The sequence below is a fragment of the Leptonychotes weddellii genome, chromosome 9 (genome assembly GCF_054177405.1).
Source record: "Leptonychotes weddellii isolate Sample4059 chromosome 9, ASM5417740v2, whole genome shotgun sequence".
In the NCBI taxonomy this organism is placed as follows: Eukaryota; Metazoa; Chordata; class Mammalia; order Carnivora; family Phocidae; genus Leptonychotes; species Leptonychotes weddellii.
Window position 1 is genome coordinate 25475071 of NC_138377.1, and position 19077 is coordinate 25494147.

General features: G+C 37.1%; 1 protein-coding gene across 2 annotated transcripts in view; it reads right to left on the reverse strand.

Moving 5' to 3' along the window:
- The window catches only part of RBM25 (RNA binding motif protein 25), a 56769-nt gene that overhangs the window by 5238 nt on the left and 32454 nt on the right, over positions 1 to 19077 (reverse strand). For both annotated transcript variants that reach the window (XM_006730961.3, XM_081830284.1), the window contains 11 exons: positions 16017 to 16202; positions 14399 to 14452; positions 14075 to 14158; positions 10327 to 10613; positions 8804 to 9026; positions 8164 to 8253; positions 5462 to 5535; positions 4035 to 4185; positions 1291 to 1615; positions 643 to 917; positions 206 to 304 (listed from right to left, as the gene is read on the reverse strand). In XM_006730961.3, coding sequence (XP_006731024.1) covers positions 206 to 304; positions 643 to 917; positions 1291 to 1615; positions 4035 to 4185; positions 5462 to 5535; positions 8164 to 8253; positions 8804 to 9026; positions 10327 to 10613; positions 14075 to 14158; positions 14399 to 14452; positions 16017 to 16202 — 1848 coding nt within the window. The remainder of the gene's footprint in view (positions 1 to 205; positions 305 to 642; positions 918 to 1290; positions 1616 to 4034; positions 4186 to 5461; positions 5536 to 8163; positions 8254 to 8803; positions 9027 to 10326; positions 10614 to 14074; positions 14159 to 14398; positions 14453 to 16016; positions 16203 to 19077) is intronic.

Genomic DNA, 19077 nt, shown 5'->3' on the forward strand with positions numbered 1-19077 from the left:
GAGGGAACACAAGCAGGGGGAGTGGGAGAGAGGGAGAAGCAGGCTTCCCTCTGAGCAGGGATCCCGATGCGGGGCTCGATCCCAGGACCCTGGGATCATGACCTGAGCCGAAGGCAGACGCTTAACGACTGAGCCACCCAGGCGCCCCAAATAAATAAAATCTTAAAAAAAAAAGAGTTGGGGATGAAGGGAGTAAAAGACTAACCTTAGAACAAACAAAATCAACTAATGTAGCTTCTTCTTCACCTATGTATTCTATAATTTTCTTATTAATCCATGGTCTAATCCGTCGTTCCATCAGTATCTGCAAAATAAAGCATGGTTATTAAATTAAATAACTTTTTATTATATTTACTACAAAGTCTATAGCCTCATAATTTTTCTTAAAATTAAAATATAGTATGCTCTCATTTACAAGTTGAACAAAGACAGGTATGTATCAAGATACAATTATTTGCTTCTAATTGATGAAGACTTCAAGTACCACCAAGAATTTCCCCAATCATTTACCTAAATTCCTTGGCAGGTCAAGATGCCAGCCACATTATCGTCTCTACTTGTCATTAATAGAATCAGCTGACTTTGTATGCTATACTCAAAACCACTTCCAATAAAAATGATGAAATACAATGTGCTACTCACAGAATCCACAATAGACCAATCCAAGGGATAAGCAAAGAGCTCAGGTTTGGCTGTAGGAATTTTCTCAATGAGACTCTTAATGTGTTTGCGCTTTTCTTCAGTGTTTACAGTGCCTTTGGCAGCATTTTTATCATCTTCACCATAATCCAAGGGAACCAGTTTCCTTTTTCGGGGTACATCATCACTGTCTTCGTCCTCAAATTTGTTAAAGACACTATCTACGGGGAGTTTCTTTCTCTTCACAGAATTAGGTTGACCAGGACTATTGGAAGCACCTATAGTAAAAATCCTGTATTAGCATGATGACTTAATTTTCAAATGTTAATGACATTTTACAACCCACCATCCCTCAAGAGCAGTGCATAATGTACTTCCACAAATCTCAGAGAAAGATCCCAACTGTAAAAAATAACTCACTACTCACAAGTGCTAGAAAATTTAACTTTTCACTTCTTCTCAGAACTTGAGGCAGCTGCGGATATAGGAGCACTAGTAGAACTACGAAAACAATCGTGAGCTATAAAGGCATTTTTGAGTATTTTTCTATCTACCTACCAAGCAGCACATATTTATTTTTTCCTTAAGGCAAAATTTAAGTATATATAGGGGATTAAAATAAAGGAAAGAAGGAAGAAAATGCTAACATACCCAGTTTAAGACTTAGTCCTATTTTTGGCCTATGTTCCTCCGGTTGTTGTTGATCTGGTGAATTTTCATGAGGAATAATAATACCACATGGAGACTCATCCCCAGGAGTGTTGGGGGTTGCATTGCCACTGGCAGAGGAAACAGATGGGGCAGAACTGATGGGCCTCAGAGTTGGTTTGAGACAGGGCTTTTGCTCCGGCTCTTCCTCCTCTTCCATGGGTTCCTCTCGTTTTTCTTCTTTTTCTTGCTTTTCTTCTTCTTCTTCCTCTGATTCAGGTTCTTGCTTTATTTGTGGTTGTCTGCGCCTTTCAGCCTCTTGTTCCATCTAACACCAAAAAATAAAGTGACTAACAGACCACAACTATACTCTACTCAACGAACTTTCTGTTTTCCATTATCTTTCATAAAACCTCTATTTTTCATTAGGAATAATGAAACACTGCTTGCTTCTATAATCAGAAAGCTGAGTAGGTCTACAGAATATATTAGGTACTCTGCAAAATGTTTTCTTATATTTTTAACATTTACATATAAAATTATTTAAACTCTTCAGATATAACAAAGGCAAATACATAATAGGTGGCTAATTTAAAAGGAAAAGGTATGTTTTTTTTTATTTTTATTGAAATTATAATCCAAAGTTTTATTTTGTTTTAATTTTAAAGATTTTATTTATTTGAGAGAGAAAGAAAGAGAGAGCATGAGCAGGGAGGAAGGGCAGAGGGAGAGGGAGAAGCAGGCTCCCCATGCAGCAGCAGGGTTCGATCCCAGGACCCTGTAATCATGGCCTGAGCTGAAGGCAGATGATTAACTGACTGAGCCACCTAGGCGCCCCCCAAAAGTTTATTTTAGAACAGCACAGACAACTGCCTAAGAGGCAACTCAAATCCTCAGCTTGGTCATCAACAATTATTTGTTCTGTGGCACCTGGCTGGCTCAGCCAGTAGAGCATGCAACTCTCGATCTCAGGGCTGTGAATTCGAGCCCCATGGTGAATGCAGCGATTACTTAAAAATAAAATCTTTAAAACGCAATTATTTGGTCTTTCTAGGTCATGGCTAAGGATGGTAGTCACTTTTGTATTCATGAATCGGGAAAGAAAGAAAGAGAGGGGAAAAAATTTTTGGAGTCAAAAGTCTATACCAAAATGAACACTCTCCCTGAAATCATGAAAGATTAAACAACAACAACAACAACAACAAAATAACCAATAAGAGCATTATAAAAACTTGAGTAAATTTCATCAATAATTTTTCTGAGCATGAAACAAAAAAAATATAACAAAAAGATCCTGGGGGCTCCTGGCTGGCTCAGTCGATTAAGTGTCTGACTTAGGCTCAGGTCCTGATCTCAGGATCCTGGAATTGAGCCCCATGCTCAACAGGGAGTCTGCTTCTCCCTCTCCCTACCACTCATGCTCGCTCTCTCAAATAAATAAATAAAATCTTAAAAAAAGATCCTGAACTACATAACAATTAAAAGTTGGTGCATGACATGACTTAACCCCATCTAACTATCAATTCACAAAGTAGTACAATGACCATTAAACAAACTGTAAGGCATTCAAACCAACTGGTAGAGAATTAAAACATAAAAACACACCCAACCTAAATGTTACAATGGTAAGGATTTAAAAGACCAACAATATGCCATAATGGTCAAGGTATGAAAACAGACATAAAGCTATAAACTGGCAATATTCTGAGTGAAAGATTAAAAACCCGAATTAAAAGCACATTAGAAAAGAGCATGTAAATTATAATCCCACTTATAAAATTTATGTGAGGAGATTACATAAACATATGCCTGTGTGATGACATTTTAAAAACCACAAATCTAGGGGCACCTGGGTGGCTCAGTCAGTTAACAGTCTGTGTTTGGCTCAGGTCATGATCTCAGGGTCCTGGGATCGAGCCCCGCATCAGGCTCCCTGCTCTGCGAGAAGCCTGCTTCTCCCTCTCCCACTCCCACTGCTTGTGTTCCCTCTCTCGCTGTGTTTTTCTCAAACAAATAAATAAAATCTTTAAAAAAACCCCCACAAATCTATGATTGTACCAGGCTGATAAGAAAGCAGATGGTTTTTAATTTCTTCACTATTGTGTCGCATGTTGTCTGAACCTTCTATTTACTCATGTAAGTACTTATTCTATCAACAGGAAAAAAAACACAATTTCATTTTGAAAAATAAAAGGGGCATGTAAGAAGACATGGTTTCTGATGACAAACAGGATATAAGAGATTTTTTCAAGTTGATATAAAGAATTTACAATATTATTAGATTCATGATATATTAAGAACTAAAAATTTTCTAAAATGACATTCTCCTCTTAAAGAATGGGGTATGCTATGTTCTATGGCAAAGTCTTTTCCTTTTTTTAAATGGCATGCTGTTCATGAAAACATCTTTAATTTATTTAGGAAATAAAAAGATTTAGGGTGGCAGTGAGAAGGAACTAAAACCCCAAAAGTCATGAAATGTGAGAACACATTATGGGAAGGACAGGTTTCTAGAAAAGTTTTATTAGATGACATTCATTTAACTTAGGTAATATTTCACAGAAATAAAGGAATTAGACACAGGAAGGTGTTTAGAATAATTAAAGCTGTAAATCAACTAAGACTGATGGTCTGCATAATAAAATGAAGAAAAAATACTAATATAATCCCCCCAAACAGCAAGATCCATGGAGCATAAACTGCATTTCCCTTATGAGAACATTGTTGTGGATGTTAGGGTAACTCACCCTTTGGAGCTCTGCATCTGGATCTGGGTGCCCTTCAGCCAGAAGGCGCTGCCTGATTTCCTCTAGCTCTTCCTTCTCTCTCTTCCTATCCCGTTCATCAGCTTCCATTTCCTTTTCCCTATCACGCAACCTTTTCTGAAGAGCGCTTCCTCTACAAAAGTAAATCATAACAGGCCTTGATATTCAGAGATCAACTATTACAACACATAATGTCTCCAAAAGTACCTTCTTTCAATACTAAAAAGCTGCATGTTAGGAAAATGAAAAATGTCTTACTGTTTTTGTATCTGCAGAACACCCAAGACAGTGTGCTCTCCACACATAAACAGTTTAATAAGGAAGCATGGTCTTGTCATTTATCACCATGCCTCATTCTCAAGTCATTCTAAGTAAGTCTCTAAAACAAGCAGAAAACAGTTTTCTGACGAAAGAAAGCTCTCATTTTATATTCATTCCACAGGGAAAGCCCAACACACAATTTGTTTTCTTGGATGCCAAGTTGTGAAAAACTACTACAAGTAGTAGTAATACCACTAAGAACAGTCCTCTATCTTCAATTTAAATCAATTCTTTCCCTTATGGAAAAAATCCTTGAAGAAAGTAGTGCAGAATCAACAGAAAGCAGAGATTCTCTCTAGCTAGCAGTATATTACATCTCAGAATGCTGAAATTATGTACTACTACTGATTTTATGATTCAATAATTTTACTGAGCATTTTTTTTTTCATTTTCTACAAAGTCAAATCCTTGGCATGCTTTTGAAGTTGCTAATTCCAATGTTTTAATTATGGGGTAAGGTATATTAAAATGATATACTAAATGCCTTCACTACATGCCCTGGATCCTATCAGATACATGAGGTTAAAAAGAAAAATCAAAATATTGTCCATATCCTCAGAGAAATTACAGTTTGGAATGCAGGAAGCAGAAGAGCCAACAATTTTACCATACTGGCACAGTGCTAGAATGAGAGTATTTTAGAAATGCCATGAGAACAAAGACATGAGGGAAGGCAAACTTTACAACCGTCACTTTACAATAATGTATCAACAGGGCAGGGGATGGGATGGCACTGGGTTTGCTTTGTAACATTCTTGAAATCCCTGAATGCAAAAATTTTTAGACCACAGTTATCAAGACTAGTTATAACTTGCTATAAAAACTGGACCTCTATAAAACACATGAAAAAAATTAATCTGTTTTAATACTATGTGGACCACCACCCCACAAAAGATAGAACTGTTGATCCCTTCCCAACAGTTCTCCCCCGCACTCCCAAAAACATCTTATCAAATATGGAGGTGATTACAAGGTAGAATATGAAGATTTTCTTTCTTATTCCACTGAATAAACTTGCACCCTCTGGTAGGGAAAATACAGCTAATAAAATGCTGAAAGTATGAGCTCATAAAGCAAGGATTCTTTACCTGTAATATTTGGGATCATCTCTATCATCATCATAATCTTCTAAGAATTCTTTTAGTCTTTTAGCTTCTTTTGCCTTTGAGGAAATAAAAGACAAAGTGTGCAAAATTAACATAAAAGTCACGTAGAATACCCCCTCCTTTCTTGGAGATAAATTTTTCTTACCCATACCACTTGAATTTTATAATTATCATGTACTCTGTATATTAAATTTAAATAACATTAGATATATTTTATCTTTTACTCATAAAACAAGCCAGATTTAGAACTTATCTATGCAACAAAAACCACATATAGTATTCCTCTCTGGATATAATCTTCAAAGTACAGTAATGAAACCTGAGCAAACCAAGAAACAAAACAAAGTTATTTTATTGAATCTATTAACTCAACAAAAATACTTTACCTTTCATTTGTAGATACATTATGCTACAGAAAATAGTTTTTAAGAAATGCAGGACTGAAAATTCAAATCATGTTCATGCATCAGTCTAACTTCAGGTACACAAACCACGAAAGTATAGGACTCTCTTATTTTTGAATTTCAAATATAACTATTGTATTTAATACCACTTACAGCTAACAATTACATACAAATATATAATACACAAAAATATTTACTTATACTCTATATCCTTATCTGCTCTATCAACAACTATTATATCTAGTATATCTATATACAAAGGAGATGATATGTTTCTAAATACAGTAAAAATTTAGATTACAGTGAAATTTTAATACATTTCAAATTTCAAATGTTACCTCTCTGTAAAGACCTCCCTGATCTAACCATCTACCGTCACCAATTCCCATCCCCAAACAGAATTCTTTCTCTGCACTCCCAAAATACTGTGAACACCCCTTTATCATACCTTAAACATTCACACACACTACAGTAACTACCTCTCTCTCTGAAAATACCCCCCACTTGTTTCAAAGTTAGAAGCATTAGTTACTCCTGTATGCCCAGTACCCAGCACAAGCACCAAGGCTGGGATATAATGTACTTTACTCAAATGAGTCAAATGGGGCGCCTGGGTGGCTCAGTTGGTTAGGCGACTGCCTTCAGCTCAGGTCATGATCCTGGAGTCCCGGGATCGAGTCCCGCATCAGGCTCCCTGCTCAGCAGGGAGTCTGCTTCTCCCTCTCCCACTCCCCCCTCTTGTGCTCTTTCTCTCTCTCACTCTCTCTCTCAAATAAATAAATAAAATCTTTAAAAAAAAAAAATGTGTCAAATGAAGGAAAGCAGATTTGTTAAATAGGAATGACAAAACTTACAAGTATTTAAATAAAACACAGGAAGGTGCATGAGATACATACTAAAATATGAACATAAATTACCAGCCTTGAGGAGTAGAAACCTTCACTTTTTACATCATGTACTTCTGTTACTTGAATATTTCAATGTAATAAGTAATTGCTTTTGTAACTGGACTTTTTTAAAGCTCTCAAACAAAAAAATAATAGGAAAATTTTCTCTAAAAAGACAGATTTCTGATTTACTTGTAAAAAGCAGGACCACTTCAAATCTATCCCATCATGTTGTTCATGGCAAACAGCTCTTCTAAATAATCGTTTCTCACTATATTATTCTCTTCCTATTTTCTAACGTAGGGATGAAAAAGAAATTCTAGAATGGGAATTGAAATTACTGTCAATAATTCTAGCATTATGGATATATACAGAAAACCCATACTATCTATCTAGTTTCTACATGCACCCTCTTTTGGTTACTTACAAAAACTCCCTCTATGTCTCATGTTCAAAAGCTACTTGAAGATTCCTAACTTCAGTGAAGTTTTTGGAAGAATAATCTCCAAACTGGAGATAAAGAAACTTTCATGAAATTCTGGCAAAGACAGAACACATGGAACATACTACTCAAGCAAATACTATGACAAAATTTTTTTGTCATTCTTCTTAGTAACAACCTATGCCAATGGTTTCCCTATTATAGTTCATCAAACAGTGTAAATGCAAAAAATGTCATGTACTTAAAAGATAGCATGAGGAAAAACTATAATTCATATGTTATATACTGAACACAATAATTGTGATTCATAAAAACAGGTCTTTACGCTGTATGTTAATTAAGTGGAATTTAAATAAAAACATGAAAAACAAAAAACAAAGAGGTCTTCTCATGACACTATTCCCTTCATCCACATGTGCCACACCAATACAGAACAGTATCTATCAATATCTACCAATGCCTCTTCAAAATCAACATGTTACAAACTCTTAATTAAGAATGTTTTATAAATTCTCATTTTATATATATTATTCTATGGCAGACTTACTTCAACGGTATGCCAAAAGATAATTTTGTTTATAGGCAGCAAAAATGTGAAAATTAAAGAGTAAAAGAGATTTTGGTGGACTGGAATTGTCTGAAGATTACTTGAAATACATAAAAATTAAATTACCTAGGGTCGCCTGGGTGGCTTAAACAGCTGGGTGTCCCAACACTTGATTTCAGCTCAGGTGGCGATCTTAGGATCATGAGATGGAGCCTCACTGGGTATGGAACCTGCTTGGGATTCTCTCTCTCCCTCTTCCTTTTGCCCCTCCGCCCCCAAATTAAATTGTCTATACTGAGAGCTCGTACATTTTAATGACAAAGTTACTTCTAATCTAGTTAATGGTCAAGAATTTGACCTGATTTTTATCTGAAAAATCACTAATTTGTAACCTAGAATATTACCATTTCTCTTCTTCTTTCTTCTTCTCTTTCGGCCTCTTTCTCATACTCCCGGGTTTTCTTCCGTTCTCTGATTTCCCAATTCTTAAGGCGCTAAAAAAGAAATTGTCAAATTTAGTAATACAAATGTATGCAAAGGGCTCTAAAATTTTTTTTTTTTTTAAAGATTTTATTTACTTATTTGACAGAGACACAGAGAGAGAGGGAACACAAGCAGGGGGAGTGGGAGAGGGAGAAGCAGGCCTCCCTCAGAGCAGGGAGCCAGATGCGGGGCTCGATCCCAGGTCCCTGGGATCATGACCCGAGCCGAAGGCAGACGCTTAACGACTGAGCCACCCAGGCACCCCAAGGGCTCTAAAATTTTTTACTAACCTACTGAATAGTAAGCTTTAAGAATAAAAGCATTCCTCGGGGCATCTGGGTGGCTCAGTTAAGTGCCCAGCTCTTGGTTTCGGCTCAGGTCATGATCTCAGGGTCGTGAGATCGAGTCCCACGTGCTGGGCTCCATGCTCAGCATGGAGTCCGCTGGAGTTCTCTCCCTCACCCTCTCCCTCTGCACACATGGGCGCATGATCTCTCTCTCAAATAAATAAAATCTTAAAAAATAATGATAATAAAGAATAAAAGCATTTTCTCAATTTACCTCTTGGTAAGCAGCCTCTTTTTCTCGGAGTTTTCTTTCAAGTTTCCTTCGTTCGTAAGCATCTTCTTCATCTTCTTCTCGGTCACGCTTCTTGTCTTTCTCTCTCTCTCGTTCCCGTTCCCTTTCTCGCTCTCTCTCTCGCTCTCGTTCTCTTTCTCGTTCCCGTTCTCTCTCTCTCTCTCTTTCTCGCTCCCGTTCCCTTTCACGATCTCTGCTCTTTTCTCTATATAAACAAAAGATTTTAAAAATCTGTCAGTCTTTGTTTTCCTTTATAAACCAAGGGAAAAGACGACAACTTATATTACAAAATAATACACGAACTCCTAGGCCGGAATTTAGCATTTGATTTCTGCAGAATTGTAAACTCCTCTATACTTATCAGGATGACACAACGTAATTCTAGTCTCAAATTCTCAATTGCATTTTAAATTTATATAAGAAATATAAAGGACTGACAAACACGTTAAAAGACAGCCTACTGCACTAGTGGATCAAGAAATAAAGGTGTTGGCAAAGGTGTGGAGAAAAGACCATTTTGGCATGTTGGATGGATAAATCAGAACTGTATCTACTGGAAAGGAAAAGTTCTCAAATATTTAAGTCAGAATGATAAAACCAAATTGCAGAATATATGTAGTATGATGCCATGGATCTAATTAAATACAAATATATTTATTTGTACACATATAAAATACAGTGTTTATGGATTCATATCCATAATAAAAGTATACATACACTAACTATATGTCAAATTCTTGATAATCCTTATCAGGTTACTCAAGAGGATGATTATTCCAGGAGAGGAAGGAAAGGAAGGATTTTAATGCCCACTAAAGACTAAGGACACTGGATTTCTAGTTCCAGCAACTGGTGGACTGACTAAAGTGGACCTCCTTTCAGCTACAATCAGGTGAAAATTTGCAACACAGAAATGTATTATCTGAAAACCAGCTTGGGAAAAAAAGGTGAGCTTTTCTTCCTTGCCCACTTCCTTCGTTCATTTTTGCTTTACTCCTTCCTAAGAATTTGAGATGATTCATCAAACAAATTCAATATAGTTAAGAAAAAACTTAAAATAAAAACAAGGTAAAATTACTAGGAGTCCTAAATTGAGCGCTAGGAGGTGAGTCGTGGCCATACAGTGGGCTATAGGACCAAGTAAAGACGAGCGGCTAAAAGCAGGGGTGCTAGAGATGATTTCCCAGGATGCAGGACCTCAATGAAATGGTAAATAGAAAAGATGCCCACCAACCCAGGGAGACAAGAGGGAACCAGGTCTGCCCATAACACTGGGTGGACAGTGGTTGTGTTCTGGGTCTGCGTATAAACTAGCGTCAGATAAAAATTAACCCTGAAGTTGAGAACTGTTACTTGAACCAATGTTTACATGTGTGAGACAGCAAGCCAGGCATGCTCTGTGCCTAAGGAAGTTCTCTCCTCACACAAATGTAAACAGTGTGGAGAGTGCCTAACTGCAGTTCTACTAAAGTGATCAGCAAACAGTAACTTCCACCAAGCCTTACCTTGATCGACTCCGATCCTTATTCCGATCCGAGCTCCTTTCCCGATCGCGGTCCCGGTCTCTCTCTCGGTCCCGGTCACGGTCTCTTTCTTTTGTCCGGTCACGATCCCTATCTCGTTCTCGTTCCCGCTCCCGTTCTTTCTCTTTTTCTCGTTCACGTTCTCTTTCCCTTTCTCGTTCCCGTTCTCGCCTTTCTCGTTCCCTTTCACGCTCCCTCTCTCTTTCTCTCCGTTCTTTCTCAATTTCCTGTCTTTCTTTCTCCTTTTTGCCTTTCTCTTCTTCCAGTTTCTAGAAACCAATAAAAGTACTTTTAGAGTTAACTCTGTAGCTCCAGTATTCAGATATTTCCCGGCGCAATGCCCAATATAAGGAACAAAAACAACCAAACCACTGGCACTTTAATATTAAGTACTTGTGGTTTTACTTGACAAATTAAACTGAAGCAATCACAAGACTAAATAGATTGCGTGCAAACCCATATACTCTACACAGACCAGGAATCTCCAATCTTGGATGCTGGGAGATTGTGTCAAGTGTGGCTGGCCACTCAATGATTATGTAATAACTAAATGACCATGAGGAATGTGGTGATTAGTAGTAATTTCTAGAAATACAATCACTTAGCTAAAATGTAACTTCCCTCATTATGAATTTCTGTAAATCAGTGTGACTACTGATTTACTATTGATACTAAATATAACCCCAAACTTCCCATTACCTACAGGTTACTACTTGAAGATTTCAAAGGGGAGGTGGGGGAGGAGAGTCAGGTCACTGTAATACAACTAAATAATCTTCTACCCTCTGGTTTGCCCACCCTCCAAAAGATAAGCTGAATTCAGCCAACATTTGCCCTATTATCTAAATGGAAACATTTACTCCCACCATTACAAGATGGACAGCCCACTAAATACAAAAAGTTTAAAATCACTCACTTCAAGCAAAAATGTACATAATTGTAATATTCTCATTTCACTTAATTTTAAAAGCAACATATTTATGCCCATTACGCCTATAAGACAATAAAAATATATCAACAGTGATAAATCCATCCTTGGAAGGAACGATTGCATATGAACTTACAGATGCTGTGCTAGGACATGGATCGCCAACACTGGATTAACCTTGCCTACAAGCTATGTTTCTGGGAGGAAGAGCAAGTACATGGTTCACAAATAAACCAAATAACAAAGTCAGACCAAGTTTGTACCCTGACAAGATTACCAGTGTACTACACGGTTTCTACACAAACTCAGAAAAAACAAAACAAAACAAAAAAAAACCCAAACAGGAAAAACAAAACAAAAACAAAATACATTTATCCCTTTGGTTCCATGTTTAGTGTCACCGAAATGAAATTTAAACTGCAACAATAAATTGTGCATTTTTTTTTGTCTTTTCTCAGTCATGTAAAGCATTTAAAACAACTTTAAAAAGCAATCTTACCTGTTATACTTTTTCTCTTGTTCATGGCTCAGAGAACTGATAGAGGATTATGAGAGAAAAGCTAATGCATGAGAAATCAATATATTCAGCTGCTGTGCCAGTCTGTATCAAAGGAGAATGTAGGCAAAGCCAATACTGAATACACTGAGGTTACAAAGAGAAGAGAAAAGAAATCATAGAAAGAGGACAGAAACTGAAAGCTATTTAAAGGGGCGAATTCTAATTTCTGAAACAGTTCTAATGGACTATAAAAATTTGTATTGTAAAATGAGGCTAGACTACATAAAACTTACCTCAGTGTCATACACTTATAAAGAAATATTTATTTCTGAGATAATACTTACAGACTTATTTTAGCTGTCCCAATAATAATTTCTTTTGTAGAATTTAACTTTTTTACTTTTGCTTATTCACTGTATTACTTATTTCTTAGTAGTGTATACTTCTACTTATGTAAATAATAATTTGTTTCAGAACTCATTTCAAAAGTTTTGTTCTAAGTAAATGAACAAGTGAGTGAATCTGGTCCACACTAAATGCATTTCTAAAAGACTATATATGCGGTAAGTAGATGGACACCTATGTACATATGTATATTTTAAGACAAAACTAGAGATAAAGAAAATGAAGTGAGTCTAAAAAGATGTAAGAAAGTAATGAAATAATGAAGAGGAAAGGACAGAAAAAAAAATCATAAATCTTACCTTATTCTCTCTTCAGACTCGTCCGTGCTGTAAATGGACGCCCCCTGCCACGCTGATACCCTGACAGTCCGTGGTTATTTAATAAACTCATACCAAAACATGCAAAGGTTCACTGAGCTCATTTTTTGTTACTAGAGTTTCAAATGTTCCCTTTAACCATACCACCCAACAAAAAGAACTGTTTTTCATTTTCATTTTTATCTTTTTTTAAAGTACATTTTGGAGAAAACATTTCCCCCCATAGTGAAGTAAGTCTAAGGCAGTCAAATGCCTGACAGCTTCTCAAACTCTGAAGCACTTATCTTTTGAATTAATTTTTTTAAAACACAATTTTCTCATACTTTACCAATGACGTGACAGGGTTTAACAAATAACAACAAGGGGGTAAACCACACACACAACTGTATACCATTTTCAAGCTTACTCAGACCCTGAATTTGAGTATTGAACCTAACCAAAAGTATTCCTTGAAAATCACTTCCCACAGACTACCTTTTAAACTCAAAATTAATTTGGCAAAATTATATTTGTGCTTTTAGACATACTTAATTCCTGAAAAAGCACTGTGTATGTGAGCTACGGCTAGGCATCTGGATAGTAAGTGTTCAGCAGCAGTGATTCAATGGCACTGTCACCTTGGGATTTTGAAAGCAGTAAGAAAAAGTAAGATTGAATAAAAGAAAAAGTGAACACTTAACATTTCACTGAGTTGAAGATCACTCAGTCTTTAGGGTAAAAACCAGTAATATCTTATCTCTAACATCAAAATACATTTCATGCAGTGTTTGCATTTTACCGTCCATAAGCATCACCTTAAACACCAGCGAACATTCACAGATGCACTGTCATGAGAGAAGCTTTCAATAGGCAAAACTCGTGAGTGGGATTTACTATGCACAAATACCCATTTCCAAGCCAGTTACCCCTTTGCATATTTTTCTGAGGGGGCATCCATAAATATAATAAAAAACAGAAGCTCATACTTACATCCTATTCCTTGTTACTTTCCAAGCTGAGAGTTTCATCTTGCATTAGTCACCATATGATCTCTATCATAATGGTGGGGGTCAATGAATAGATTAGCTTTATGGGAATTTACAGTTCTTCCATGCATCTAAAATTTGGTAAGTCTGGTAACCACTGACCTACTTTTTAAAATCTCCCCCTCTCAACTTAAATCTACACAAATATATATCTTATATTTTAATCTCAGCTCTAAAGAAACGATTTTCGTAAGATTAAGTTAAATAACTGCCCCAAGAAATACACTACAGTGTAGGTTATCCTGGTGCCCCACTGAATCTAATTTAAATCTGACCTTGATGTTTATGTTAAAATCTAAAAATAAAATTAGCTTTTATAAAAGTGAGATGACTGCAGAGTAGTCAGTAACTGAAAAAACTAAGTACAATATGTCCAGGACCACTTTAATATGGTATTGTTCTTCTGTTTCTTTGTCTCTATCTAAATATTAATTAACCTATAAAAAGCACTTAAAATTATATTCTAATGTAAGGTTGATTTTTTTCTTTTTGTCTGTTTGCTTTGGGTTCTGTAAAAAGTCTAGATTGGTATCAAGTAAAAAAACAAGAATACTACCTTGTGTGTGTCTCTGAATTTGCTGATCTCTCGGGATATCAGATCTCTTTTGTCTTCTTCCATTTCTATAGCATTTATATCCTCCTAAAAAAGATAGGAGGGACAGGAGAGAATGCATTAAAAATTAATCTACATCAATACAAAGATACTAGAATTCAAAGATATTCTGTACCATCTTACAAAAAAGAAGTAAATAAAACAGAATTTATATAGTAAAAAAAACTAGTGACCTAAGTTAAATAGTGAGAAATCAGATGAACAAGAATCACAAGTCTGGCCATTAGCAATAAATAGTTATTGTCAATGCCTATAATGTAAACGAACCTTAGTGATGAGTGGGTAAGGGATCAGTGGGGCCACTGGAAATCTGCGGAAAATCTGCGGAAAAATCCACAAAGATTAAAAAAAGAGCAAGAGTTTTCATTAGTCTGCACAACAATTTGCTGTATGTTTATACTGTAAGCAATATAAGATTTCTGTGACATTTTCTTGATTTCAAATGACTTAATAAAAAAGATTTCACTCACTCTCTTTAACTCCTCCTGTCACCCACCACCTCCTCACCCTCCAACTCCCCCAAGCAACGGAATAAGGAAAGTCTCACACTAGCAGGACTTTTTCCTTCATCCCCTGGAAACAATCATACCAACAAAATTTACCCATAATTCCTGCCATCGAGCAGGATCTCTTTGATCCTCTCCTCCAAACCCATATCAAACAAATATTCTAACTATTTTCTCCTTTCCCATTAATGCCGCGGAGGAAGAACGAGCTCTACAAACCTCAATTACCCTATACCTGATGGACTACCAATTCCCATTCCCAATGACTTGCATTTCACTAGACAGGTTTTTATGACCATGAGGAAAAACAAGCCAAGTAATAAAAACGTATTTGGTCACAAAGCAAATTGAAGATGGCCTAATAAGGCACTCAAATTCAAAATAAAATGAACTGTAACTACCCAATGATATTAAAAACCATAGTACATGTTTCACAGTACTTTTTCACGGCATATACAATCCACGCACACAACATACTCCCAATATTTTTAAAGAGTACTCCCCGGATTTTCCTCTAAATTTATCCAAAAGAAATGAGTGTAAAAAAACAAACATTTTTGGGGCATCTGGGTAGCACAGTCGGTTAAGCACCTGACTCTTGGTTTCAGCTCAGGTCATGATCTCATGGTCGTGAGATCGAGCCCTGCATTGGGCTCCAAGCTCAGTGCGGAGCCTGCTTCAGATTCTCTCTCCCTCTGCCTCTCCTGCTCATGCTCTCTCTCTCTCTCTCAAATAAACAAATAAATCTTAAAAAAATTTTTTTTCGTTTAACCTGGACACCCTACTATTTAATTAGCTTAGGCTGGCAAAGACTGATAATATAATACACTGGGGAGGAGTGTTTCATCTTCTCCTACTCTTTCACCACCCTCCAATTAGAAGTACAAGTGCATTACTGTCCACAGAGGGAATGAGATGTGGTTTAGAAGAAAAGGTGGCAAAAATTAAAGAATGGGTGAAAATATTCAGTGAAGGATAGCTGGTGTCCTGGTTGGAGCAGAGATAGTACAATATCAGGGAGTAAGGCAAAAACAAAGCCAGCCCCTTCATGGCCAAAAAAACAAAAACAAAAAGACTTCCTTTGTCCCTTAATATCGGCATCTACTTCATGAGTCCCGGGTTTTTTCCTTATGTAATTTGAATCCAAAGATAAACACAAGTATCCATGCCAGTGCATTTCAAACATATAAAACAAATATTTTGGTGAAAAAAAATTAGTGAGTTACTTGATAAAACATGGTCAAATTAGGCTTAGCAGTATATTGTTATAAACCTTAGTAATTTTCCCCTTGAAAGTTGCAATGCAATGAAAGCACAAGAGTGACACCATAAAAAGTAAACCGTAGAAACGACTATTGTCAGAAATCAGTAACACATACGTCCTCCTTCTTCTCCTTCTTCTTCTTCCTGGGATGAGAGTCAGATTCTTGTGAGGGGGCATTGAGCTCACTGGAGTATTCTCGTATTAAAACTTCAATGGCCCCTTTGATCATCTGATCTCTTCTCTTTGTTTCTTCATCTAAGGCTTCTTCATCATCATTAGTGACAGTTTCTGGCCTCGCATTCTTTAAAAAAAAAAAATCAAGGCAAGTTCAGGGAAGTAAAGAGGAAAAGAAAATCATTCTAAAACAAGTTAGTACACAAAACAAAACAAACATGTTTTCTCTAAAACATCTGTGCAGTCCTATTAAATGCAGACTTGGTTTTGTTCTTAACTTCACAAAACTAAATTTCATTTCATTTACTGATTTTTCTTAGAAACTGATACTTTATCATTTTCTTTTCCTTTTTTCCTTAAATAGCTAATACTCTGACCCCTAACCAGTTACAGGGAGATTAAACCACAGTACTAACATACTACACAACACATCTGCCAAGTTTTCAGTTTTTCAGACTGTCTTCCTCAAATACTTCCACAAACTAATGTTTACTAAATTTTTTTTTTTAAGATTTTATTTATTTGACAGAGAGAGAGACAGTGAGAGATTCTGGGAAAATAAGCAGGGGGAGTGGGAGAGAGAGAAGCAGGCTCTCCGCCGAGCAGGAAACCCGATGCGGGGCTGGATCCCAGAACCCTGGGATCATGACCTGAGCCATAGGCAGACGCTTAACGACTGAGCCACCCAGGCGCCCCTTATGTTTACTAAATTAACCAAAACACAGTTATGGGGCGCCTACGTGGCTCAGTCTTTAAGTGTCTACCTTGGCTTAGGTCGTGATCCCAGGGTCCTGGGATCCAGCCCCGCATCAGGCTCCCTGGGGGAGGCTGCTTCTCCCTCTCCCACTCCCCCCTGCTTGTGTTCCCTCTCTTGCTTTGTCTCTGTCAAATAAATAAAATCTTCTAAAAAAAAAAAAAAAAAAAAGTTGAAAATTTCATTATGTGCAAAAAGCAAAATACAACTGTATGTATACTGTGAGAGCCACCATTTAAAATAAACAAAAGTATGTGTAGGTTAAACGAATGAAAAAACACAAGGCAGCTATATACAACAAAACGCAAGCATCAAAAAAACAAAAAGGCGGGCGCCTGGGTGGCTCAGTTGGTTGAGCGACTGCCTTCGGCTCAGGTCATGATCCTGGAGTCCCTGGATCGAGTCCCGCATCGGGCTCCCTGCTCAGCAGGGAGTCTGCTTCTCCCTCTGACCTTCCTCCCTCTCATGCTCTCTGTCTCTCATTCTCTCTCTCAAATAAATAAATAAAATCTTTAAAAAAAACCAAAAAACAAAAAACAAAAAGGCAAGCATCAGACCTGCGCCAGGGACTGAAACAATGACATCTTTTTCCTCCTCTGCTTCCTATAATATGGTAATACCACTTAAAAAAACCATATACTTATACACTAAGAAGGAACCAACTCTAAATACTGCACAAATCTTTCTCCCATGACTTGCACATTTAACTTGCACGTTATAAAAAATAACAACACAAAATTCATGCTGTAATGCTTCTCACAAATAAGTAACTATCTGTAGGACTTTATTATTTTTTAAAAGACTAACCTAATTGTATTGACGCAAAAAAAAAATTACTGACTTCTAATGTACCACTATTCTTCTTCCTTTTATCTTAGATTTATTTTAAGGCCCTTGGTTAAGGAATTAATCCAGTTCAAACTACACAATTTAGAGAATGACCTCAAAACTGTTACTCTCAACCAGTCTTTTCTTAAAACTAGAAAAGATGGGAAAGTAGGACAAGCAACAAGATAAAGATATGTACAAAAATTTTTGTAATTTACAACTACACACACACACATCTTAAGACATTTATCAATTTACTTGGTAAACATATGCTGTGTACATTTTCAGATACAAATGAGAACAATGCTCTTCTGCATAAATACTGGCTCTTGGTCACAATGCATGCAACTATTCGAAGTAAGTTCCATACCTTGTGGCTCCTGAATACAACTTAGCAGTGATTTCATATTTCATAATTCATAATTTTATAATTCTGAAAACTACCTCCAATGGATACTAATTCAACAGGCATTTATTTCTTGATTTGCTCAACAAAATTTTTTTAGTTAAAAAATTTTCTTGGGGGGGCGCCTGGGTGGCTCAGTCGTTAAGCGTCTGCCTTCAGCTCAGGTCATGATCCCAGGGTCCTGGGATTGAGCCCCACATCGGGCTCCCTGCTCTGCGGGAAGCCTGCTTCTCCCTCTCCCACTCCCCCTGCTTGTGTCCCCTCTCTCGCTGTGTCACTGTCAAATAAATAAAATCTTTAAAAAAAAAAAAAATTTCTTGGGGTGCCTGGGTGGCTCAGTCAGTTAAGTGTCTGCCTTCGGCTCAGGCCATGATCTCAGGGTCCTGGGGCTGAGCCCTGCATTGGGCTCCCTGCTCAGCGGGGAATCTACTTTTCCCTTTCCCCCTCCCTGTCCCCCTCCTCCCCGCTTATGCTCTCTCTGTCAAAGAAGTAAATAAAATCTTTTAAAAAAAATTTTTTTTTCTTTTTGAAGTAATCGCTACACCCAACGTGGGGCTCAATCTTACAACCCTGAGATCAAGAGCTGCATGCTCTACTGACTGAGCCAGCCAGGCGCCCCTGGCTCAACAAACTCTTAAGAGCCTACTGTGTGTGCAAGATACTATGCTAGATGCCAAAAATAATTCGACATTGGAAAAAGAAATAACCTTGCCCCTAAGCATTTAGCAAATACGATAAGCAGTTATGCTACAGATAACTTCAAGTCATAATGTATATTATAAAACTAACTACTCTGAGTTCCTTACTTTCTCAAACCTACCTCTTCATCCAGTCTTTTTTTTTCTTAAAGTAGGCTCCACGCTGAGCATAGAGCCCAAAGTGGGGCCTGAACTCACGTCCCTGAGATCAAGAGTTGGACATTTAACCAACCGACCTACCCAGGCACCCCTTTATTCAATCTTCTTCTGCCAACTTTCTACCTGGTATCTTGGATAAAGACAAGAAGCTTTACCC